This window comes from Seriola dumerili, unplaced genomic scaffold (assembly GCF_002260705.1).
Source record: "Seriola dumerili isolate Sdu_G_001 unplaced genomic scaffold, Sdu_1.0 BDQW01000052.1, whole genome shotgun sequence".
In the NCBI taxonomy this organism is placed as follows: domain Eukaryota; kingdom Metazoa; phylum Chordata; class Actinopteri; order Carangiformes; family Carangidae; genus Seriola; species Seriola dumerili.
In genome coordinates, this window is record NW_019174307.1 from 9,597,831 (window position 1) to 9,623,131 (window position 25,301).

The following is a 25,301-nucleotide window of genomic DNA, read 5'->3' on the forward strand; positions in this document are numbered from 1 at the left end:
TCTTGTTTATATCACTTTTCCTTCAAAGAATGTGAAGCAGGACAGGAGTATTGTTTCCATTCAGGTATTGAGCTAAACAAGTGAGGTACAGCTACAAGGTATCTGTCACCTTACCAACCGTAAGTCAGGTGCAAAAGTGTATACAGCAGCTCTGATAAATATTGGAAATATGGCTGCTTGAAGAGAAGACACTGGAACCTACTGCCGCTGCCTCCAGTGGACATCAGGGGTAAACATGACAACATACAGGTCAGACTAATGAAAGCTGACTTCAGCCCAGAGTCTGAGTCCTGAATTGGCCACTGTACATGACGTATTTAAAATGATGTGTGTGTGATGAAGGGAGTGCAAAGGGAAGACAAGTCAAAGAGGTGAAATAAGCGTGTGGTGTGTTGGGAGGGGTGGCAGAGGATAGCGCAAAAAATGTGAAAGAAAGAAAGGAGGGAGTATGATGAATAGTGAGGGAAATAGATTGGTATGACTCATGGTGTGAGTTGTGCAGACCAGGGACATTGTGTTCTGTCCTCAAAATGACCACACTGAGGCTGTGCTGAGGGTGTATCTTAGTCCTCTGTCATCTGCAGACAAACACGCAATCTTGATCATTTAAAGAACTGGTCAGACATCATCACTCTGTGATGCTCAATGCCTTCAAAAAGTTATTTTGTGATCCTTTTGTGTCCACTTTCACTGACCAGATCGTATTGACTTTCCCAGTCAGTCATTTCTCCACATTTCCCCAGAATGCTTTTGACTCTGCCTTACAGGACAGGGCTTTTTAATGCCCTAATAATGTTTGGCATGTCACTGTGGGGAAAGCACAGGTATAAATAATAAAATGTCTGAATTCCATTTTCTTGCTTCAGCTCCAGGATCCTGGTATTGTTCATGCTTGCTTACTGTCATGACTTACTGGGACTCTTTGAATAGAACAGAGCCATTATTACTGTTATTAGAAACACCTGTCATGTTGCAGCTGCAGAAAGTCACAATGTCTGCTGTGAAAAACACCTTTGGGTGTGCACTTGTTCTATTTACATGTGGGTCTTACAAGGACGTGGACAGAGCAATAGTAATAGCAGAGCGTGTGGTTTCCTATAGACCGACAGTAGACAACAAGATGCTGTGTTTGGGCGGATGCTGGTGGAGAAATGAGTATCTGTCTCCTCTATGAGGAATTTGCATCTGAATGATGGTTGACAGGTGTTTTCAGTTACACTCTTTAGTTACAACCCTTGACAGGAGCTATGGAATTACATAATGTTAGCACAGATCTCAGCGCAGTTTGTACACACCTAGGGATCTAACCAGGCTATTTTTTTTTTTTAATTTAAAATTGTTGTCCCATTACTATTTGAAGTGATGCAAGGGAAAATGTTGCATAGACCTTATGTGTCATATATCTCAGTAAACCTTTCTTTCTCTTTGCTCCAGTCCTTACCAGAAACCCACATCCCCAGCTACGCCGGCAGCCTTCATCTAAAGAAGTCCCTGGTGCCGGCACTCTACAGAGTCATTCAGGACCCCAACAATGAGGTGATACACAGGGCACACACAGGGCACCTACACTTTCTTAGAGCCCCAAGTATGGCTGTTTTTAGCTCAAAGAAACGTGTTGCTTGTGACTCACACGATGTAGTCTCCGTTGGCAGTGAGCAAGAAACTGACACACAGCTGTGTCTGCAAGTACATGTGCACACAAAAACAAGCACACATTGCTCTGGGAGAGTATGACGGACGGGCGCAGTGCCAGAGCTAGCCACATTACCTGTGAGATGGCACACAGTGTTCCCTTTACACACACGCACGTACCCACATGCACACAGACACACACACGCACACACACACACACACACACACACACACACACCACTCTGACAAACTGGAACATCTGCTGCCCACACTGGTAAAGCTTGTTGCATAGATTCAAACACAGATACTGTACTGTACTTAGCCACAAACTCAGGTTATTATTAGGCATACTGCAACACACACACCACAATACCAGCAGGGCTAGACCAGTATTTTCTCTTTAAAGGACCTAATGACACAATTTTTCGAGCAAAGGCCTGAGGCACTCAGTGAGACGGGACTTTAATTTCACTCTAATGATACAGTTGGTGCCTCCAATTCTCTTCCCCCCTCTTTCCCTCGCTCTTTCATGGTTGAATTTGGGTGTCAAGCAACCAGGGATCTAAATTCCATTAGCGTTGTCAATCTGGCTGCACAATCCCATTAATGACTGGACAAGTGATCCAGGAGAGGGCTTGTGTGTGTGTGTGTGTGTGTGTGTGTGTGTGTGTGTGTGTGTGTGTTTGTGTTTGTGTGATAGAGAGGGAGAGAGGGGGATTGTAAGTCATACTTGACTGCTGTGTGTTAAAGTGTTTGTTTTTTTTTTTTTTACTCATGACACGGAGGGCCAAATGCCTCGCCAAATTCATTGATGAGTTGCCACTTATTTCAGGGCCGGCCACAGTACAACACACACACAAGAGTAGTGCTGTGTGGGCGCTCACTTCACTGACCCCTGGACGGTATAAACACATTGGCTCAGCTGGCTCCCCTGAGACTACATCTGACCAGACTTTCATTGTAGTGATTTATCCCCTCTGCTCCTGCGTGCCTCCCACTAGTGACCGGCAGCAAAACTTTCCTTCCAACTGTCCGTATCTCCCTGTTATAGTCGGGATGAGATCCATTCATGTTTTGAAATAAGAGCTGTGAAGCAGAGGTGCTGTCTTAATGTCCTCTTGAAGGAACGCTTGCTGCTGAGACTGAGAGTTTTGCATATGAGAGAAAACAGGATCATATCTTCTCGTCATCCTGTTCATTTGATGAATCTGAAATACATTTTTTTGTTATGTAGGTCAAATTTAGGCTTGACAATATGACAATGCATGACAATATAGATGACTCAGACCATTTTTACACTGAATATACAGAAATGTATCTTTGAATTTTCATATCCAGTTATTAGAACAGCCTAATAACCATAGTGCATATTCTATTAATATGTCTGACCTGTGCTCATTTGTATTTACATATTTCCTGCTCTAGCTGCTGGAGCCTGTTTGCCACCAGCTATTCGAGCTGTACCGGAGCTCCGAAGACCGCCTGCGACGTTTCACCCTGCAGTTCCTGCCTGAGCTGGTGTGGGTATATCTGCGTGTCACAGCCAGCAGGGATCGCCAGAGCAATGGCTGCATTGAGGCCCTCCTGTTGGGCATCTATAACCTGGTGGGTGTCAGCCCTTGTGGGTGTGGTGATGGTGGTGGTGATGGTGGTGAGAGAGGCAATGGCATGACCTTTTAGAGGTTTTGCCTTGTGAATTCTTAATATGCCAGCAATGAAGGATATTTTAGTGTGCCAGTTCACGTCCTTATTTGAAAGTATCCATGCGGTTACCAAGAGGGAGGCAAAATAGCAACAGCAAAGTGACTGCATCAGTAAACAATAAGGAAATTAGTATTGACCCCCCCTCCTACAAGAGAAGCAAAGATTAGGAGCATCATTCAGCTTCTACTTATCATAGAGGTCCCAAATGTTAGCAGAGACGGCCACAGTGTCCAAATTCCTGCAGCTGAACTTAACTCTTTAAACTAATGATCTGACTATTGACTAACTGGGATGTGGCTGTTTTACTGCTATCAGTTGACAAAGAGGGCCTTGTTTTGTCCAAACTGTCCCAACTCATTCTCCTATTCATCAGGTGCATTGGTGTCATAGCTTAAGAACTGCATAATAGTTTACATGATGTAATTTGTTACTGGTCAGTATGGATAAATATAGAAAGTATTATGTTTTAAGTTAGAACATAGTGCTTTTCTTAGAAACATATCTGATGACATTTGTTTTTACAACCATGAAGTTGGCAGCGAGTGGCTCTTGCAGCTTTAAAGTTTTGTTAATTTGGAAAAGACCAGAGTGTTGATATGCAAATCATTGGTTATCCTAACACAGGTGGAGCATTAGTGAGGCTGCTTGTCTTTTGACAAGAAAGTCGATCTGCAGGGAAAAGCCCAGTTAATGGATAGACCCGGGATAGATTACATCACCAGGAAACACCCTTGGGGAAATGGGCTAAGAGCTAGAGATATCAATAGAAAGAGCTCCATGTCAGCTGGCACGGCTAAAGGTATATCCATGCATAATTCATTCCTCTGTATCCATACTACTCCACACACACATATATACAGTACATGCTCATAGCCCTCTCCTGCCTATGGCCACTGCCAACTGAACTCTGATAAACAGCTTTGCTCTCAACAGTCCCATCAGATATTCAGAGATATACAGTTAGCCACTGAAGGGCAGGACGAGGCTTGAACCAACAGTACGCTGAATGTCAGGGAAAATGGGAGATAAAAGGGATAAAAGCCTTTTTGGTACCACATTTCAACACCCAGATTATGGATGCTTGGGTGGGGGGGAATGGATAAACAGATTTATTTTTTTTTGAATTGCATTCATTTACTTTCATTGGCCCTGCTCTACCAGAAAATAAAAATCTGACCACTGCGAGCAGCCTGTGTAAAACAAAACAAAACAAAACAATTTCAGTTAAAGTAAATTTATCCATATTTGATGATATAACAAAAGCTCCCCCACCCTCCCACGTCTGCCATAAATTATAGAGATAAAAACCCAAAAATGTTGCACAGAGAGAAAACACAAATATTTCTGTGTCCCTCAATCAGTTAACAGTGCCTGCCATCCTCACATGTAGTAGAAACAATTGCTTTGATGACTTTTACACAACACTTGAATCCTCCTCAGCAGCACATAATTGGTTTACACAGCAAAGAGTAGGAACAACAAGGACTTTGTGCCAAATGAAAAATGCTCAGCTGTATTATCTCTGTGTACACACTTGATTATCATTTCGACTAGTGGAGATAATCAGGCATTACTTTTAGAAATGGCATCATTTTCATCTTTGTGTTACGTATCACAGTGTGAAATTGAAATTGAGTGGTGAGGTTGTTGGCAGCGACTTTCAATGTGTCAGTGTCAATAACAGCAGTGAGAGGGACGGGGGGATTGTACAGCCGTTGTTAACCGTATGCTGCTAAATATTTTCACCTAGTTCACAGACAAGAGCTAAGCTGGGTTAAGGTAGAAATCTTTTTTACCAACTCTCAGCCTGAATGAGCATTTTGTACCCAGCTGTTTTAATTGACAGTTTTTCTGTCTCTTCCTCCCTCTCTTTGGTTTTTGCAGGAGATCGTGGACAAAGACGGCAACAGCAAACTCCTGTCCTTCACAATCCCATCTCTGTCCAAGCCATCGATATATCACGAGGTAGGACACCTGGCTATCCCAGCAATCAGTGTTGTGTTCACCGCGCCTCTCTTCTCGGTGTACTCTTCTATTTACTCTTCCTGCTTTTTTTTTTTTTTTTTAAATCTCTTTTGCCGCTTCTGTCTCCTCGTCTCCTTCTGTGCCTCCTTTCCTCTGACTATGGGAGAGATCCAGAGACTCATTTTAGTATCTTTTTGGAAGATGACACCTCAGTGTCTAACACTTTGGGAGGTCCATTTTCATTAACCTCACCTCCAGGGCTTATCCATCTGTGTGTGTTAAGGTGTCGGTATGCTTCCAACACTCGAGCTGGGGGTGGCTTTTCCTATGGTTACTTCAGTCTCTTTTTGTTTGTATAACCATGACTGTTGCCATTTTGTTCTGCCTATGCGCTGGCAACAGCTGTGGCCACAGACATAATGTTTTCTGGTTGTCTGTCTGTACAGATGGACGTCAGTCTCATTCTTGTGAACGTGATATCTCAGTAACACCTTCAGGAAATTCCTTCAAATTCGGCACGAATGTTTACTTGGACTCAGGGATGAACGGATTAGATGGTGGTGGTCAAGGGTCAAAGGTCACGATCACTGTAACCTCGCAAAACATGTCTTTTGTCTTTTCTAACCCTAACCCTAATTTAAGAATTCATACTTTAATAATAATAAAATACACTTAATAGTTTATATTAAATCCCTTCAGACTCTTCACTACATTTATCATATGGACAGACATGGATGTAAACTGCAACTTGACGAGTCAGTGGAGCCCATACCACAGTGAGGCGGTAATTGTAGTTTTGAGCATATTAACACACTAAATCTCTGTCTGCCAGGGACACTTTAAAAAAAAGTTTCGTCAAGTAGGGAAAATTCACATGAGAATAAATTCTTTAATGTTTGCATTTTTGAACATACTGTAACTTTTCCATCTGTGTTGTTTTTTTAATTCTAAAAGGAGGTAACACTTAACTTTGGCATTTGACTTTCAATCTGTTTTAGTCGCTCTCTCTGTGATGAGATGGGTTTATGCAAACCCCCCCCCCCCCCAAAAAAAAAAAACCTCTGACATGACTGCTAAAACAGACAGACAGACTTGACTGTTGTGTGGAGCTGGAAGTCATTAGCAAGGTGCTTAACAGGAAGATTGTTTCCCATTTTTTTAGCCGTCTTTTTATCCTGCTACCTAAAGCAGAGCAAAGAGTGTGCCGTATATTTTCATACACTACGCCTGTGTGCGTGTGTGCGTGCGTGTGTGTGTGTGTGTGTGTGTGTGTGTGTGTGTGTTGATGAGACTACAGTGTGTGCTGTAGGCGATTTATCGCTGTAATTACAAGCTTGAGAGGCTCTTCCCTCCATGCTGAGAGAATGAAGAAAGCATAGAGGCAGGAGGAGGAACTGTGTGTGTGTGTGTGTGTGTGTGTGTGTGTGTGTGTGTGTGTGTGTGTATTCGTGTGTGCGTGAATCACAACAAGCTTCCTAGGCTGTAGTACAGCTCTGCACGTCACATGGCCTTATCCCCCGGCCTCCAGCATTAGAAAACACTCCAGTCTCTTTTTAAATTAATCCATCCTCCCCTCCTTCTCTGCTCAGAGTCGCCCGAGATACTTAGGACAGAATATAAATTCAATTTAGGGGAGATTTTTGCTCTGCACACTATCAGAATGAAGTGGCCTTGTGACATATTCTCACTTGGATATAAATTTAGATTCCGCTCAGTCATTACCTGTGCCTCTTCCTCTTTCTATTTTACTCAGGAAGGAAAGATATTTGCTGATTGCCACATCAAGTTTTAAAATAAAAAGCAAAATAGCAAAATAATTTACCAGATAAAGATGAGTCTCATGAGAGGTAGTTGGAGGCTGTACAGAGGTCATGGGAATGAAGGGAAGGACCTACTGAAACTTAAAATATATACAGGTATATATGTTACCATAATGAAGGTCAGGTGACTGACAAATAAATTTTTTTTTCATAATTTAGGACAGTGGTAAGCCAAATCACGATGCTTCTTATGATCAGTTTAGGTCATAGATGATGGCCTAAAATAAAACTAGAGTTACGTATTATTAGTCAAATGATTGAACGTTGCTACCCTTGCTAGTCAGCACCAGAAATACTAGTCGGTTGAACTAATTACTAACATGTTATTAATGTCCAACGCCAGTTAACTGTTGCATCTAAGACATTATACGCAGGCAGCAGCAGCCCACCCCCCCCCACCCCCCATGCTAATACGCAGATGTTGTAAACAAGCAAGGTGGAAAGTGGGACAGATAACATCTCGTAAAACAGAACACTTCTACAGTATTTTGATCTAGAAAATGAAAGTAAAGTTGTATGTCAGTTGTGTCAGAATACGTTCAGACTAGTTGAGTAGTCTAAATTTCCGTTTAATTTCCGTTTAACCCCTTAAATTTCCGTTTAAGGGGTCCATAAATAACCCCTTGACTTTTTGCCCAAAGATGAATGTTTTAGTTCATAAAAGTGTATTACCTTTTATAATGTTAGTGGAGTGATCTTTGTGTCATAAAACAATGCATTAAACCCTGAGCTGTCAGTATAGGTGTGCAGAAGCTTTTTAAGAAAGTGGAGGGATTCAGATAGAAACATGGATTAAGTAGTTTAAAGAGACTAGTGCATAAATTCTGAGCTTAATGTTGCATGAAGAAATTTGTAGAAGACACAGGAAAAACTGCAACACATAGATTTTAGTGTAGGAGTTGTACAGTCAGCAATTTATCAACTAAAAATAGGTCTGTTCCCAAGTTTGGAAACAGATAAACGAGCCTAACAGAAAGAAGTCAAGTGCTGCCAGGTACAGTGATCCCTTCAAAGGTGAGAGTTTGGCAGAGGTCCAGCCATGAACTCATGCCACTGTAATAAAAACAAACACACATCAGTTCCCCATCCGATCACAGCAGAGGCCCCCAGTTTCTCAATTAACATTTTGAAGGGCACATCATCTCGTTTGCTAATATCGCACCATCCTCACTGCCAATTTACTGACACGTTGTAAAAGCCAAGGTGGTGAGCAAATGTTTAATTGACTTTATTTTTCTTTTGTGTGTGTGTGTGTGTTTAGCCTTCTAGTCTGGGGTCCATAGCACTGACGGAGGGTGCTCTGTGTCAACATGACCTGATCAGAGTGGTGTACAGCGGCCTCCACCCTCAGAGAGAGACCTTCACAGCTCAGAACAGGTACGGCTCCGACTCAACCAGCTTCCAACAGAGAGGGAGTAATTAGAGACAAAGCACAAACGTCACAACAGAGATTAAATCGCAGCAGTTTAGAGACATTTGCTAAGTGTAGCGTACTGAATGAATTACCCGAGGGTGAAACCTTGCTTGGTTTTTGGACACTGAAGTGGAGGCATTGTTGACCGTTCAGCTTCAGTAAACACCAACCATCAGCATCAATGCGACTGAATCCAACTTTTAATTCAATCTAAATTTTTTTTCTTACGTTTTTATGACAAAACTGTTTATTTCACCTTCCATCCAATCCTTCTCCATAAGATGAAGAATACCTTTTAAGATGATCAAAGCACAATCCTCGACTTTCATTCAGCCCCCTCTGGCCAGACTCAGCAGGCCTGAAAGCTTTTTTGGCTCTCACATTTTCTCTGCTGCTGTGGATGAATGATAATCTCAGCATAGTAATGAAGCATGCTGGAATCCTGCCAGAAAATATTTTTCTGCTTCACTAAAATGAGCAGAGTGGCACTTTATACATTTGTTTGTTTGTAGTGACACGTGCAGAGACAGATACACATCTAAACTACCAGAGCTGATAATGTAAGGGCAGCACAGATAACGCTGGTCATCCTGTGTGTTGTCCGGAGCAGCGAGGCCCCTTGGCTACGAAGAACATAGAGCATCGTAAATATACTGAATGGATTTCAGCAGAGCCAGGCCTCATAGTTTATCTGGAAATCCATTTGTGTGGCTGGGCATGAGAATAAAGCGCAGAGCTCCTGAGAGGTGCTGGCTCTGTCCAACTGATAATATGCAGCCAGGCCATTTACATCCCTCTGCGCACCGAGTCAATATGGTCCTTACACTCGAGGTCCCTCCTCCTGGTTGTCCCTCTGCATTGAGCTGATCCTACAGCACTGACATGGTCTGTGTTGAGAGTGTAAAGATGATTACTGCAGTATATTAGGTTATGCATGTAGATACCGTAAAGTAACTCACAATGAACAAAGCTGCCTATGTAAGCAGTGTGCTTATCGGACTGTTTAACAGTTCCTAGAGTCGATAAATTGCTTGATCAACTCTACATAATTGTCTTCAGTGAAGCTGTCAAAAAGAAAGTGTGGTTAGAATATTTTGTGAACAAAAACAGACAAGCTGATGTTGAACTGATATCAGATTAAAACTTTGATTAGACCCTAATTAAGAGTCTGTATTGCTGTGCTCGTTTTTGACTCAGTTTTGTGGTTGCAGGTTTGAAGTGCTGTGTTTCCTCATGCTGTGCTACAACTCTGCCGTGGTCTACATGCCCCTTTCTTCCTATCAGTCAGTCTGCAGAATGAGCTCACGGTAAGAAAAACGTGTAAAGCATATGTGTCTATTTTTCTTTTCTTTTTTTTATTATTTTTATTGTCTATTTCTTTTTTTTCTCTTTTTTTTTTTTTTTGCCCACTGTTTTGTCCTTTCAGTACCCAATTAGTGACCTCCCTCTCCCCTCATCTACCTTCATTACTCGCTGTCCTGAAACGAGGATTAAATCACGTCCCCTACCCTGTAGCTATACGCCAACCTTGATACTGACTGTCCTCTTTTCAGGAGGATTTGATAAGAGCAATTTCATTAGATCTCAGTTGTGTGTGATTGGCCAAATGAAAGCATCACTGCGGGATACCTGTCTGAGTCTGTTTATCTTGGAAACCCTGGGGTAAGAAGAAAGAATCAATGTGGAATTCACAATATGAGGCTCTGTACGGGATTGGCCGCCCAGCGATTTCGCTGCAGCATGCGGACGGCTCAGGATATGAAGACTTCCCTACTGCGAGTGAGCAGACAGACAACGCCTGAGGCAAGCTCAGTCTAGACAGAGGGCAAACTGTGACTGTGAAGATTTCAGAGCACGAGAACAATGCTCTCTCTTGGAGTTCATCCTCGCAGTGTAGACCCTGAACACCTCGTCGCCCGACCTTGCCCGACCTTGTGTAAAGTAGTTAAAATTTGACTTCCCTTGCTCACTGTTTGATGTGTTTCCTTTGTTTAGTTCACTCAGTTAGCAACTGATCTTCCTGTTAGTTGTTCGTCCAATCTCTGCTACTTCCTGCAGCGGTTAGAGGGCACTTACAATTTAAACAACAAACTATCTCTAAACTTTTGTCGTCTTATTCCTCCTAAACCACATCCCTTTGTCCCTGAGTCAGGATGACTGTGTGTGTGTGTGTGTTCTTCGTCCTCAGGTTGTGTGTATGTGGCTTCCCCCGGCAGCAGCAGAAGCTTTGGAGGGAACCATGCAACCGAGTGCTGCTAGACCCCGAGTTCATGGTGCAGATGCTGACTGCAGTTTATCACGCCATGTATGTATCCGTAAAGCTGAAATAAGAAGTTGTGAACACAACACTGACATATCATCAACTTTTAAATCGACTGTTTAGCAAACAATTGCTTATTTGCACATCCAGCATTTACAGTGCAACATTATCATTATTTTGGTTTTGTGTTTCTAGACACCTGGACACCTAGCTCTTACCAAATCCTGAGGGAAATATGTCTCTAAGGAGTTGGTCTCTTTAAAGCAGCTAAATACTCAAATATGTTCCCCAGCAAGTTGCTAATTTTACCTGCTGAGCTCGGTGCTAAGCAGGTAGTGTACAGAGTTTTTAGAGCTCTTTTGGTGAAAACAGCTACCTGCTGGGGCTGAAAACAACACTATAAAGAGAGGCGAGTATGAACTGAAACAGTAAAGTTACGAGCCAGACAGAGCCGAAATTTGCTACAGAGCTCTTTAAAGCAGAGTGGAGCTGCAGGTTCAGGTGATAATTCTCTCATCACTACAAGAAACTCCGTTCACATTGTCACATTGTTTTCAAATTGTCATTTTATATGTTGTTATAAAACAATATTGATTATAGACGCTTTAAGTGACTTTCATCCATGCCATTTCACATTACTACTCTTGAAAACACTCATTGTTAAGGACACGGACATTGTGCAAATCATATTGGGTAATTGGGAGGAAGATAATCTCACATTTGTTCCTCTCCTTAACGGACATAATAAACCTTATTATTATATCTGTTCCTTTATAAGCTAGCTAACACAAAGTTTCTCATATCTGTTGTTTGCCTCTGCGGGACATCTCTAATGAGGGCTGTCTCAACTCTGGTTTGCTGTGATCTGCTGCAGAAAATCTCCTAACAGCATATGCTAGCTCTCTACCAAGGACAGAAGCTCCCCACTGTACAGACCGATTACATCGGCAGTGCATTGTGGGAGCAGGTGATTTCATCCCCTATGAGGACAGTCGTTGCAAAGCTGATTAGGGCTCCTCGATGACAGCTCGTCCTCAGAGACGGATCCCCTGATACGGTAGTGACTGGAATCACCACTGTTCAGGATGGTGAAGCAAGGAGAGCGGGAGAGATTGAGTATGCATTCTGCCTCATCACCCCTGTGAGGGTACGCAGCAGCAATCAGGGGATTGGAGCAGTCAGTGCCGCTGGAAAAAAACCCAGACTCTGTGTGTGTGTGTGTGTGTGTGTGTGTGTGTGTGAGAGAGAGAGAGAGAATAATAGCCTTTTTAGTAATCCCTACCATAGGTCACCTCAGTGCCAGCTGGAGCTCTCATATTCACCCTTGGCCCAAGCAGGCGCACGTGAAGGGCAGATAAACATGAATCCACAGCTCCACACATGGAGAGGGACCTTGGCACTTGCGGAGGACACTCTGAGATTTAGGTTAATATGTTCGCTAATGCTACAGCGCTGTAGTGCCAAATGAAGAGAGAGAGGGAGAGATGAATACTGAGAGACACAGAGACACATGCCCAATGTTTTTTTTTCTGTATATGTTTTTTTTCTCTTTTCAGTCTTCACAACATCAGAGAGTCTGTTTTTACCTGCCCATTCATCCCTTTCTTTTCATCTTGAGTCTAAAAGGAACCCCAGGCATTTGTCCTTGGCTGTGTGATTGTTGCATGTGCAGGACTGGATCAAAGAGAGTTCAGCCGTGCGGGTCTTTTTTTTTTTTTTTTTCAAGTAATTTGTTTATTTATTGTTGCTGTTCCTCTCATCCCTCTTGACTGAATGGGGGGATGTAGCGTCATTATTTTATGCAAAGCTAAGGACGACTCGCGAACTTTAGCAAAGAGCCGAGTGATTAAAAGTCTTTTTTTTTTTTCATTTTTATTTAGTCATGATAATTAGTCTTATTTTATTTCCTTTTGCATATTACTTAAATGCACTGGCTTTTCACAAATTTGAAAGCTTTATAGTACAATTATTGCCAAAATCTTAATTCACTTCACTAATTGTGAAAACAAAAAAATTGGTGCTTCAGTACATGATTGATTACATGGCCTGCAAACATGCAGGGTGTGACATCAAGGTTTTTTTCCTGATGCATTTTAAACCCCAAGAAATTCATTCATCATAACTAATAATAGTTCAGGGGGATGTGACTCAGACATCAAGGCATCATGTCAGACACTACTGTATTCTCTACATGAGCTCACAACATGGCGTTGTTAAAGGCCTGTGGTTGCATTTGTGTTTTGATACATAGATACAATGGAGAGTGGGAGATGGGGCGGGAAGCTCTGGAGGACATTCTGTACAGAGCTCAGCTGGAGCTTTACTCCCAGCCTCTCCTGGTAAGACCAACAGCACCGTGTGCATGGAGTTGATTACACACAGCACAGTAACTATGAAGCCTGACTTAAATTAAAATACTTACGAAAAATAATGGTTTTGATCTGCCATGAATATTGTAATACCTTCCTGCTTTAGTCATTTAACAGCATATTGCTCTGCGTCTGTGTATGTGTCACCTCCAGCTTGGGAATGCCATGAAGAACTCGCTGCCAGAAAGTGCCCCCGATGAACCGCGGGGGCGCAAGGTGCTCCAGGTGGAGGTGACGCCCACCATTAGCCGCATCTCCATCTCAGCCATCACCACCGCCTCCATACGGCGCCACCGCTGGAAAAGAGAGGGTAAGACTGAAGCTACGGGAGCACCAGCAAAATCTGCCATCTTGGCTGCAACACACAGCAAAGTGAACCAGGCCTCAGTGCAGGAGAGATCTCAGTAGATGTGACAGCACACTACATTCATTATAATACTTTTTTTTGTCATCCTAATTGTTAATTTAGGGACCCAGGGTAGGTTGGACAAGAAAGTTGTACAATTTAAAAGAGACCAGTGTTCAGTTAACCTTACGAGTTACTTTTTGTTTGTTTTGTTTTTTTTATCTGTGAAAGGCCACAAGAGGGATCTATTTGGTGAGAAAATGACTTTTCTGGATTTTGTCCCTAGCAATGAGAAGGAAAACTGTTTCCTGTGTAACCTAGTCACACCATTAGCATCATCCAAATGGTGTTTCATGTCAGTGTTGCAGTGCTTGTGCCTCTCACTGCTCCTTATTGCTCTTTTTTTCTTTTTGTTTTGCTTGTTTTGTCTACTAAGTGTGTGCTGTGCTTTGTATCACCAGTTAAAGTGAAGGTTTTTGTTGTAAGAGAAACTCACAGCAAAATGGTGCCGGTAGATTTTACGGACTCCATTTTTACCCAGTAGATGGACGATTAATGGGGCAGTTCATTTTTTAAAATATCATGGCAATCTTTTTTTTCTATATTTTCTTATCTGCGCATGAATTTACAGACCACTGTTAGGCCTGCTGTGCCCATGATGAGACCCGAAACGGTCGAGGCTTGCTGCCACTAAAGAAACACCCGTCTTTGTTGTTGACTCCCAGATTGTTTTGACTACTCAACCGATGCAGAGTTGAGCCTCACCGTCAATCCTCCTAGCCTCGCCCAGCACCACCACCACAACAATCCCTGGGACGCTGCAGCCAAAGAGGAAAGAGGAGGGCGGGCTCACAGCCACCACAGCAGCAGCAGCAGCAGCATCATTCCCCCCATCACACTTGAGGGTAGGGGACAGGGGCAGACACCCAGAGCAGAGAGGGTCTCAGGAGGAGGTGTCCCTTCGATCTGTATCCTCCCAACCCTCCTCCTCCTCCTCCTACCCCCCTTAACTTGAGGGGGGTTAACTCTGCTGTTTCCCAGTTTGGCCTCCTCTTCACTTCCCCAGAGTATACTAACTCATCCAGTCTATGAGACCCTCAGCCAACAGCCCCTCTACTACCAGACCACTGCTATTTTTCATCTCACCGAAGAGTGGAAGAGTCGCCTATTCTGGGTTTGAAGGAAGTGTGGCTAGTGGCCATTTTGCATGGGCCTGTCATCATGCCATATCCTCTTTATCCTCATCATGCCTACTCCAGCGTTCTTTAGACTGCTGCCCTTGTCACTCACTGAGCATGTTCAGTGCCCAGCCTGCAGCTTGACCTTTTACTCTGGGTTTTCTCAACCCTCCGTCTCTGATAATTGGTTTGATGGATTTATTTTTTCCGTAGCGTTAACAGGAAAAATACATCCGTTTTTCAAAACTGGCACAGAGTACCCGACATCTTGTTCTCGTACTGCCCCTTACGGTGTTTGACAGCACCATAAGGTTTTGGTCACTCAGGCCAGCAGCACCCATCTGCTGCCACCATTCTGCAGGAAGAGGCCCTCCATTTAGTTTATCAGTCCAGCAGCTTTATTGTATGCTAATTTTGTGTTCTGCCTTATTACATTTCTTTTTCCTCAGCTCAGTGAGTGGGAAAGAGCCTTTCATCATGCATGCGCACGTTACAGCAAGCTTAGATAATTTCTGCTAGAACGCGAAACCCTGGAACACTAACATTTCAAATGACAAGGCCAAATGAAATGACTGAATGTTGTCAAAACCCAATACTTGGCAGAGCAAACGCTATTCCACTGCCAGGACCTGTCATATGGCCCATTTTGTCTTGTTGAATGTGTGTCCATTTCCATGCGTGGTCTTGAAACATCATTCAGATCCTTTCAAATGACTGAAGATTGGCTCCTTCCCTGGCTTTACGGTCCGTGTTTGCCTTAGTGCCATCCCGTCCACTTTCCATGATCTTACATTAAACTTGGTGCAGCTGAGGTGATAGAATCTGCCACCCAGTTAAGAGAGAACAGTGATTATTTTAGAGAAGAGTGATTTCTCAATGTCTGTGTACATTTACTGGACATTTTGTTTGACAGAAATCACGTAACACATGGCCTTTAGTTTGGGGCTGCATGTTTAATCCTGTTAACTGCAGATAGTTTTTTGATTTGATTTTCTTTACTTCTAGGAAAGAGTTGATTTTTCCCTTCATTTCATGTCACAGTGAAAATTAGTTAGCCACTCTAATTGTGAATATAATTAAGTTTGTTCTGCTGTTGAGAAAAGGGCTGGTTTTAAAAAACTCAAAACTCACTGTTGATCTGTTTAAGGACGCTTGGACATTTGATTTGGTTCATTTGGCTGCAGGACTTTTTTTATTTTTTTTAACCTTAACGAAGACCAGTGTATGATCGATATGTTCTGGTCTCATTTTTGATAATGGTGCCAAAATGATAAAGGCTTTAACAAGGCAGCATGTCTTGAGTTTTCGGGGAATCCTCTCCCATACATCAGAGAGACGTTTACGACACCCTCCTCCACAATAATCTTTTCACACGGTCTATACATATATATATATATATATATATATATATATATGTATGTGTGTGTGTGTGTCTTCAGCTTTTTATTTCCTGGAAATATTAACTAATGTATGAAGTGATTTTCAAAATTTGGTCCTGTCTGGGTGTCCTTGAAGGCACCATTAATGAAGAGTTTTTAAAATGGTCCTTGCTTGACAGCCACATTCTTACACAGCAACACAACAGATTACAAAATTAAGGCAAATAGATATTTACTGTAGTGGATTAACGTCTGCAGGCTGATTTTTGTGGAACACTGAAATGACTGGATACCAATAGCAAGCATATAAAATGCATTATGTAAGCAAGCTGTAGTCAGAAGACTTAAACATTCAAAAACACTGCTTCAGTCCTTTAGGTGCACCTGTATCTGTAACATTTAGACTTGAGAGCTTTTCGCTCTTCGTTTAGGATTGGGTTGGCTTGTGATGGCTCGCAGACGGGCCCTTCAGCCTTGCAGGCTGTCAGCTCTAACTGGAGTGCTATTGATCTGATGAGGTGTACGGTGTTCTCCTCAGTGGTCCACACGGATTGGCAGGCTCGTCTCAGCCGGCCAACCATGTGACCGCTGGGCCAGTGTTGCAGGCGAAACGAGGGATGGGGCAGGAGAGCATGCGTCTTCTCCTCATGTTATGTGCATGTCAGTCCAGACCTTTTCTTCTCGATTTCTCCATTTCTTTTCTGGTGCTGCCTGTGGTTCCCTGTTGTCCAGTTCTGCTTGTCCCAGCGATGCATGACGGAGACAGACGATTCTCTGTCTCTTCTTTTAACAGGCTTTACCCTGCATACAGTGTCAATAACATGCTTTTTTTTCCTAACTCAATTTATCATCTTTTTCCCTTCCAGCTTTCAAACAAAAAATGAAGTCAAAAATTCACAAAAAAATGTATTATTGTATAGATTTCTTCATGTCATTGTTGTGACTGTGAGACTTTTACTTAATTACCACCAGATATTAATTGTTAGTGTTTAATATATATATGGAATATGGCATCTTTGCTTAACAAGCTCAGCTCTCTTATCAAGCAGGGTATTGAACTCACACTTTTCCTAAACAAACAGCTAGTCAGATTTTAGTCAATCTGAATTACACGAGATCATCAGAGCTCAAGGTCATTGTGCACTGTATTGAATTGTTCCCCTGTCTGGTGAATAATGAGTGAGCTAATGAAGCAGCATGCTCTGTTGAATGTCAGTGTTAGTGCTGGCTACCAATGTAGCCGGAGACCCCTTCTGCATTATGTATAAACACTCTAAATGTTATTATTCTTATGCTTAGATCAATTAGAGTTAGTTGCAGGCCAGTTGTTAACAAGTATCAGCAGCAATGGGTTTTTCCTTTTCTCTGGATTACAGTGAAATGATGTCATGGTTCTGAATGTTCATACTTTACAATTAATAGCAGCTGGCTACTTTTAGAATTTTTTTTTTCCATAAAAAAAGAATTGAATATTCTCCACAGGATTTAGCAATACGTTTTCATCAGAGTCAGATTATACTCAAAATTGTCAGCATAACATTAATAATTGTCTGCCTCACTCACTTCTCTCTTTCTCTATCATGCTTTCTTTTTCTGTACGTTCATGCATGTTCATGTCCAGATGCTGATGGTATGAGCGGCGGGGAGGATTCCTTCAACGTCAATGACCCAGACGAGGGTTTCTCCTCCGGGGCATCCAACAGCAGCCAGCCCAGCGGCACCAAGGCGGGCGGCAGCATGGGGCCGAGGGGCGGCAGCCTGAACAGCAGCAGCAGCAGCATCAAGAAAGCCATCACTGCCCGGCTGTCTCGGGACAGGGAGAGAGAGAGAGAGCGGGAGAAGGAGAGGGAGCGAGAGAGGGCAGCGGAAAAGCAGGCAGAATTATCTGCAGATCACCAGGCTGCCGTGAGGAGGCATCACCAGAGGCAGCAGTCGCCTCCAGCCAGCATCACCTTAGATGCCATCCAGCTGAGCCCCATAAAGAAGCACCTGAGCTTCCCTGTGGGGCCCACGCTGGTGCGGACTGGCAGCACCTCCTCCAGCAAGTCCTTTGACTGCATGAATTTCAACCTGAACGGAGGCGAGGACGAGCGAGAGGAGGTGTTGGGTGGCTCCGACAAGGAAGGGGGGCTTCCAGCTGGCGGCTCCCACCGCCACTCCACCATTAGCCTGCAGGAGGAGCACCTCATCAGGCCAGAGGACGCCCAGGACCTCCTGTCTCCTGGAGCTCCTCTCACCAAGCAGTCCCGCTCCCCCAGCTTCAACATGCAGATCATATCACAGGTCTAACATGCAGTGCAGGGCATGGTAGACACACACACACGCACATGCACACTCAAACAAACACACACACAGTCAAACAAACACACACACACACAAAATACTTACTCATAACACACACCCTCATGCAGATTTTCTCTGCGACTCTTCTCAGCCCTACTCTGACAACTTCTGTCTACCTATCTGTGTTGGTGTGTGTGGGTGTGTGGGTGTGCATGCGTGCGTGCATGTATGTGTGTGTGTGTGTGTGTGTGTGTGTGTGTGTGTGTGTGTGTGTGTGTGTGTGTGTGTGTGTGTGTGTGTCTGTGCAGGAACACATTTTCAGATCTCAAGAGTTGTGTCTCCTCCCTTTCATCATCCATTCAACTTACAATCATGCAGTTACTGAGAATGCAACAAGAGAAAAGTAGTAAGTCATGACTGCCTGCTGCTGTATCTACAGTCGAGAGTAAAAGAGTCCAGCATGTCACTGCATCCTCCCGTCTGACTAAGCTGAGTGTTCCACACAGAAACTCTCCACAAAAGGAGGAAACATCGAGAGAAAAGTCGTAAGGATGCCACTCTAGCTGTAGGGGATATATGACATTTCAGATTTTTTGAGTTCCTGACTGAATCAGTCAACATGAATCAGCAATAACACTTACCGTCGCTCATGTAGAGAAGAGTGGGGATTATTGCTCTTTCTCTTCATTCCTTCCCTTTCATTCCGGGGCTCACGTGCAATCGTTCTTGCTGATTACCTTCCTTGTCAATTGCTGTTTTTAATTAGGCAAAAATGGTTTTATGAAAAAAAAAAAAAGAATCTTTAAATGTTTTTTTAAATTACAATCCAAAGAAGGTAGCATTTGTTTTGTTTTTTTCTTCACTTTGTTTGACAATGATTTTGTAGAAATCAGTCAGACCCAAGTGATTCTCTAGTTTTCAGCCCATGACCCTAATTTTATTCTGTAATTATGATAATAACTATCTGATTTGATCTATAAAATCAAACTTTTAAGATTGTTGTAAAAACCAAACTGGAATGTGGTAAGGGTTTGTCTTGCCCCAGGCTTTTAACTGGAACTACAAGAGGAAACAAATTCGTCTTGTGACTTGATTTAAAATCTGAAGCTGAATCTTGTGGAAGAACTGGATCTAAACATTGTAGGTTTGTGTGTGAAGCTAAAGGCAATGACTGTATTTTATACTGGATTGTTAATCTGGTTTAAACCATTTAATGGGTCCTTCCACCTGAAAGCACTTGTTGGTGTTTGTTTGTGTTGAGGCTTGTGTGTGGTGTCATTTTTGAGCCGGTGAATTACTGCCCACTGGAGGCTTGTACTAGTCACTGCGCATCACCATGACCATGTGTTTTGTGCTCTGATTGGATGCTCATGAAACATTTTGTTCTACCTCATTGTGTGTTCACCTGCCACTCAGACACCTGTCTCCCAATCCGATTCAGGATTTAAAGACCCCGTTAGGTTTGAAACTGGAGCGCTCTACCAGTTGGGGGATTATATAGTGGGGACCAATATGGTTTCACACTGCAACTGTAATGACACTGTAAAATCTTTGTGTGTTCCTGTGAGGAGTTGTGACTGAATATCTGGGCCTTGCATTTCAGTTCAATCACATCATGCACAAAATCTAGCTGCAAAACAAGAACACGACTGTCTTCAGGTTTTCGTATTTTCTGTCATATATCAAACAACCACACTGGGATTAACCTGATTATTTTAGTTCCCTAGAAATGTCCTGCTTCTTCTTTTTTTTTTTTTATGTAATGATTTTGGAAGTGCAATTTTTTTATCCTCATGTGCATGGAGTTGGATCTTCTCTGTTGTTAAATGCCTGCATCTGCGCAGAGTGCTAGCTAGCCTTCTGTAGTGCTCCCTGCCCAGACTGACTCATGGCGTGCTTGTCCGCATGTTTAGTGCCCCTGCAAAGCACTGCTGTTTCAGATGCGTGAAACAGCCAACGGGCCAAACCCAAGTCTCGTCTTTGCCAGATGTGCCAATACACATCCTCTCCTTAAGGAAATTAATTTTTTTGCTTGGATGTCTTAAGTTAAAATGCCTCTCTTTTTCTGTTTACTTGTCTTATTTTAAAGTTAAGGCACAATAAAAGGGATGTTTGGACGTGTGGCTCAACGTGCCCTTAGATGCAGCTTCACCTTTTTTGCCATGATATTTCTTTTCACTCATCACAGGTGTGTGCGACACACTGTGCTCTCACAATCATTACTAAGCTTTGCTGTTCACATGTAAAAGCAGTATATTATGCGTCTGTGTACTGTAGATGTCAGCTGTTGTATTGCATTTACCACGTCTTGCTTATGTGCTTGTTGAAAATGAGGATTGAATGATTAATGTATATAAAAGTCAGTTCAGTCTGCAGTGAAAATCTCACACACTCATGCTCCTGCTGTGCTAGAAACCGCCACAGCTGCTGCTCCTGGTCCCGAGTGAGTCCTGTGTGTGCTTTAGCCTTAAACATTTCAGGCCAAAAAGCCTTGATCGCTGGCTCTTTGGTCTCACAACGCTCCTCCTCCTCCTCTCCCTCCTCTTGCTGGACTGGACTGTGGAGGAGGAGGAAGGAGAAGAAGAAGAAGAAGAAGAAGAAGAAGAAGAAGAAGAAGAAGAAGAAGAAGAAGAAGAAGAAGAAGAGGAGTGTAGCTACAGTTCACACTCTCACCTGGTCTGTCTGCTGTCATCTTTGTGCTGTGTGGCTCTCAATGAGCCGTGTTCCCATTTTGCTGTATTTTGCTGTGAGTTGAGTGGCACCTTTTGCTGTTTTAAAACTGGTGACGTGTTCATGTCATTAATATGAGTGCCCCTGACCGAGATTACCAGCAGCCATGTTGGTACTGTATGTTGACTTAGAGTAATCCCTCAGTGTCTGGTGTTATTTGCATGTGTTCAGGGCGGGAAATGAACGCCAAGCAGCAAATGTCAATAACACATTGGCTGTGGCTGATTACTTAATCTTCCATTCATTTTGGCAGAATTATAAGATCAGAAATTCTCACAAGGTCCACTTACATTTCAAAAAAATCTTTTAGGTGGTGAAAAGGACTCATTTTGTACTTGGTCAGCCTTTGCTGCCGATGGACAAAGTTCATTTCCCGTCCTGCATGTGATAACTGTGGGCTTTGTTTTCATACAGTATAATGCACTTTAATCCATCCACCTCTCTCCTCAAGATAGTTATTGAAATGATATATATAGATGTGCAAATGTGTATACACTCAATGCAGGGTTTTAGTCTCTTTAAAGTAGTACTTCTATGTGATGTCACATCCAACACAATGCTATTTTTGTTAGTCTAAGGGTACAGCTATTTATTTTTTTCCTTTCAAAACCAAAAAAGAAAAAAAAAGTTACGGGGGTCTGGAAGGTCTCAGGAGTTTATCAAAATGCCGGATTTTAAAAATGGCAGCACCAAAATTTCTGTTCTTGAGGTCAGAATTGATTCTATGCAACATTTTTCCCCTTTTATTTTTCCTTTATTTTGTTTTTGGTATACGGGCTTTCATTGATCCTTGTTGGGTGGGATGGGGCAGATGCATTTAAGCTGAATTTTAAGGTGCAAGTCCTCAACAGTATCCCAATTCAACAATTCTGTTTATACACCCTGTTGTGGTGCTACAGAGCGAGGGACCTCTCTCATGTGAGTGAAATAAGACGACCATCCATTTGTCATCCGACTGCCCTCACAGAGAGAAAGCCACAACTGGACTTTTGGTGCATGTTGAGCCCTTCTGTCAGTTTGCTGCTCTGTGGCTCAAAGACGTCAGCTGGTGTATGAAATGTAAACAAGATTATCAGTGATGGATCTAATATAGATGCTTCTAGGGAAGCTGCTGTAAGATGTGATAACACTGTACTATTGATGTTGTATAAATGGAGAGAAAGACTTATTTTAAATCTTGTAAATACCAAATGTACAAAGGTGAGACCAAGATAAATATAAAAAACTGAAGATCAGACTGATATGTAGAGAGAAATTAATCTGTATATTGTTGAATAAATATTGTGCCGTAAGGGATCTGAGTGTCTGTCTGCTTTGTGTGTGGAAGTGGTTCAATATGATACGATCTGATCACCACCGTACTGCTCTCAACTTACAAATCACCTCACTGTACACATTATATATACCAGTAGTTACTACATTTTACTAGACTTTTTTCTAACCTTAGATTTCTTTCTTTTCTTTCTCTTTTCCATCTGGTCAAATATGATGATTTTTGTCTATTCTATGATAATAAGCTTAATATATTTGAGTTTTGGGCTGTTTTAAGTTTGTTTTTGAGTCAAAACCAAAAAGCCTAAATCATAACTTTATTGCAATAAGATGTAGAATCTGAGCAAAAAAAATACTGAAATACTTAATTGCAGAAATACCAATACAGCTGGTTCCAAGCGTGTGCCTAGCTGTGATCAGTGGTTGTGTGCTGACATCTGGTGGTGGTAATTCAGAACAACAAGTTACACTTTAACATGACATATAGTATTCATGTACAATTGTACAATATACAATTCATATTCAATACATGTCTACTAAAAGTTAGTTTCTGATTTATCTGAATAAATTCCCATGATTACAGAAGCGGAGATTTGAATTTCCTTTCCATTGTGTCAGTTAATTTATCTTTTGCCGTACATTAATTGAAAGCTGAACTTTGCCTTAAGCTTTCCTCCTACGTCTCTGACCCCCACAGCATGTGGCGCTCCAGACTCCAACCCATAGCTCTGACCCTGTTAACTACAACGTTTACAGCAGAGAGTTAACTTTATAGAGTCAAACATTAAAAAGCAGACAGAATTGTTTTGCTCTTAAGTAACTACAGATTTACCAAACTTTGATCCTGAACTTCACATACGCCGCTCCACAAAGACTAAGATGGTTTAAATGAGCCAAAACCTTGAGGGATCCTAAGAAATCTGCACAGATTCTGTGAAGGATCAGACTATTGGAAATGGTTATTCTATTTAAAAATTCAAAATATCTGGAGTAAATCTCTCTCATTTAAAAAGATTTATCAACAAAAAGTAACTTTTATCAGTAAACACCAACAATACAAAAAAAAGTAAACTACAATGTAGTTAACAAACTGTATAATTGCACCACAACAAGTACTTACTCACTTACTCACTATATTAAACGTTTGACCACCTCACAGCCATGGCCCGTATAGCCCGTGACATCATTGATGACATAAGCAAGAGCTAAAAAAAACGGAAGTGTTTGGCTGCCACCCCCTTTATTAACTGCTGGGGTCCATGGTGAGTATTGAGGATCAAGGTGCTCAGGGTAAACCAGTAATGCATGGTAGAACTATATCTATTTAATGAACAATAGAGATGGTTCTGTAACAAGACACAATGCTAACCATGAACATACTGTTTACAGTGCTAAAGATTCAGATTGAAATCTGGCTAAACAATGCATTAGCTAACTTACTTTGGGACATTAAAATTACAAAGGAACCTTTAGCTTTTCCTAACCTGAATGTTACATGGCTAGCATAGCTACTAGTCTTTGGATATTACAAGGCTGGCTTTAAGCTTTGTTAAACAGTGTCAGTAATATTAGCTTCCAGTGTTTGTCTTCAGCAATTTAATGGTAAGATATGAAAGCATGTCAGTAGCATTAGCTGCTAACTTGTAGAAAAGAAGGCTTGGATCAAGCTAAGCACTGTGGTGTTATTAAAATAAATCAGACATTATAAGGCTAGCATTAGCTTCTGGAGCTTTAAGGATTGGGCATTATAAAGCTAGCATTAGATACCAAACTTCTAAAATTTGGACATATTAATAATATTCTGTTTAACCATGTTAAATGATGAGTGATCCTACTTTTATTTTTGATATTTCCACATAATAAGCTTGATAACTTAAATGTCATGTGTTATATTGCAACTCTAAGTGATTCATGTGTGATTAACAGGTTGTGACCAACATGGTTGAGTATTTACAAAATGCTAGTCCAGTACCAGTCAACTGTTCCTGCACCTTCTGTGCCTTGAGGATGAGATGACGACATGCCAGTTTGTAAATACTCTCTCTTCAACATCAAATGATCTTATTGATTATACTGATAAACTACTGACAACAAACAGTTGTTAGACTTAGTAACTTTAATAAGTAACATAAAAGATTTCCTGGACACTCATCACTGCTGTTAATTCAATAGAAAGGGTAATCAGTACATACCTCAGCTGTCACATGCAGAATGAGTTCAACAAAGAGATTCTGACAGTTCTTATGACTACCAATTTAAATACATATCAACACCTGAAAAACCAACCAGTGCTCAATTCAGTAACTAGATCCCTGTAGCTGAATACTCTGGAGGTGTCACCTGGCAACAGGTGTTATAACGCCTGGAAAACGACATGAAACACTTCACTTCCACACACCTGCAAGTGTGTGTTGTTCAAGCCAGACACCAGAAACTTCATGTTGCTCTTGAGTGAAAGGAGGATCTGAAGACGGTAAAAAGGGTAATGTTATCTATGGCAAAGCATATCTTAAATGTTGATTTTTTTAAGCTAATGTTTTTCAAAATGAGTGAGCCTACATCTGGACTCTGAATCAGAAAACACTGGAAGTAAAGTGATAAGTCACCTTCTTGCATGTTAAGTGTACATTTGAAAATGTATATCTAAATCTGTTTGGTGGTAATGTGAAGCCTGACTAGACAGCAGATTGTTTTTTTCTGGCAGAGAGTTTCACTGTGGTTAATATGGTTTAGAGAGGGTGGAGCCAGTGCAACAAGGCAACTACAGCCTCTTTATCCAGCTGAGAGATCATAAAGGATTTGTTGCCACTGCATGACATGAAGACTGAATCAGTGGGTCAGTGTGGACTTGTAGCTTTAGGTCCTTATTTGAAAATCCATTTGTTGGAGTTGAGAGTTTCTTTCTATTCCAGGGGCTTCAGTGGAGGAAGTAGAGATATTGCACAACAG

At 42.0% G+C, this 25,301-nt stretch overlaps 1 protein-coding gene across 3 annotated transcripts in view; it reads left to right on the forward strand.

Annotated features, from left to right (window-relative positions):
• fam126b (family with sequence similarity 126 member B) overlaps nucleotides 1–18,593 on the forward strand; it is a 41,409-nt gene extending 22,816 nt beyond the window's left edge. The window contains exons 4-13 of one of the 3 annotated variants that reach the window (XM_022740224.1): nucleotides 1,435–1,536; nucleotides 3,058–3,237; nucleotides 5,221–5,301; nucleotides 8,383–8,498; nucleotides 9,747–9,842; nucleotides 10,724–10,840; nucleotides 13,047–13,134; nucleotides 13,318–13,474; nucleotides 14,236–14,415; nucleotides 17,689–18,593. In XM_022740224.1, the coding sequence (XP_022595945.1) occupies nucleotides 1,435–1,536; nucleotides 3,058–3,237; nucleotides 5,221–5,301; nucleotides 8,383–8,498; nucleotides 9,747–9,842; nucleotides 10,724–10,840; nucleotides 13,047–13,134; nucleotides 13,318–13,474; nucleotides 14,236–14,415; nucleotides 17,689–18,356 (1,785 nt within the window). In that variant the 3' untranslated portion in view covers nucleotides 18,357–18,593. Of the gene's footprint in view, nucleotides 1–1,434; nucleotides 1,537–3,057; nucleotides 3,238–5,220; nucleotides 5,302–8,382; nucleotides 8,499–9,746; nucleotides 9,843–10,723; nucleotides 10,841–13,046; nucleotides 13,135–13,317; nucleotides 13,475–13,741; nucleotides 13,763–14,235; nucleotides 14,416–17,688 lie in introns of all 3 variants that reach the window. The other 2 variants (XM_022740225.1, XM_022740226.1) reach the window with 2 other exon arrangements.
• The last annotated feature ends 6,708 nt before the right edge of the window (nucleotides 18,594–25,301 follow it).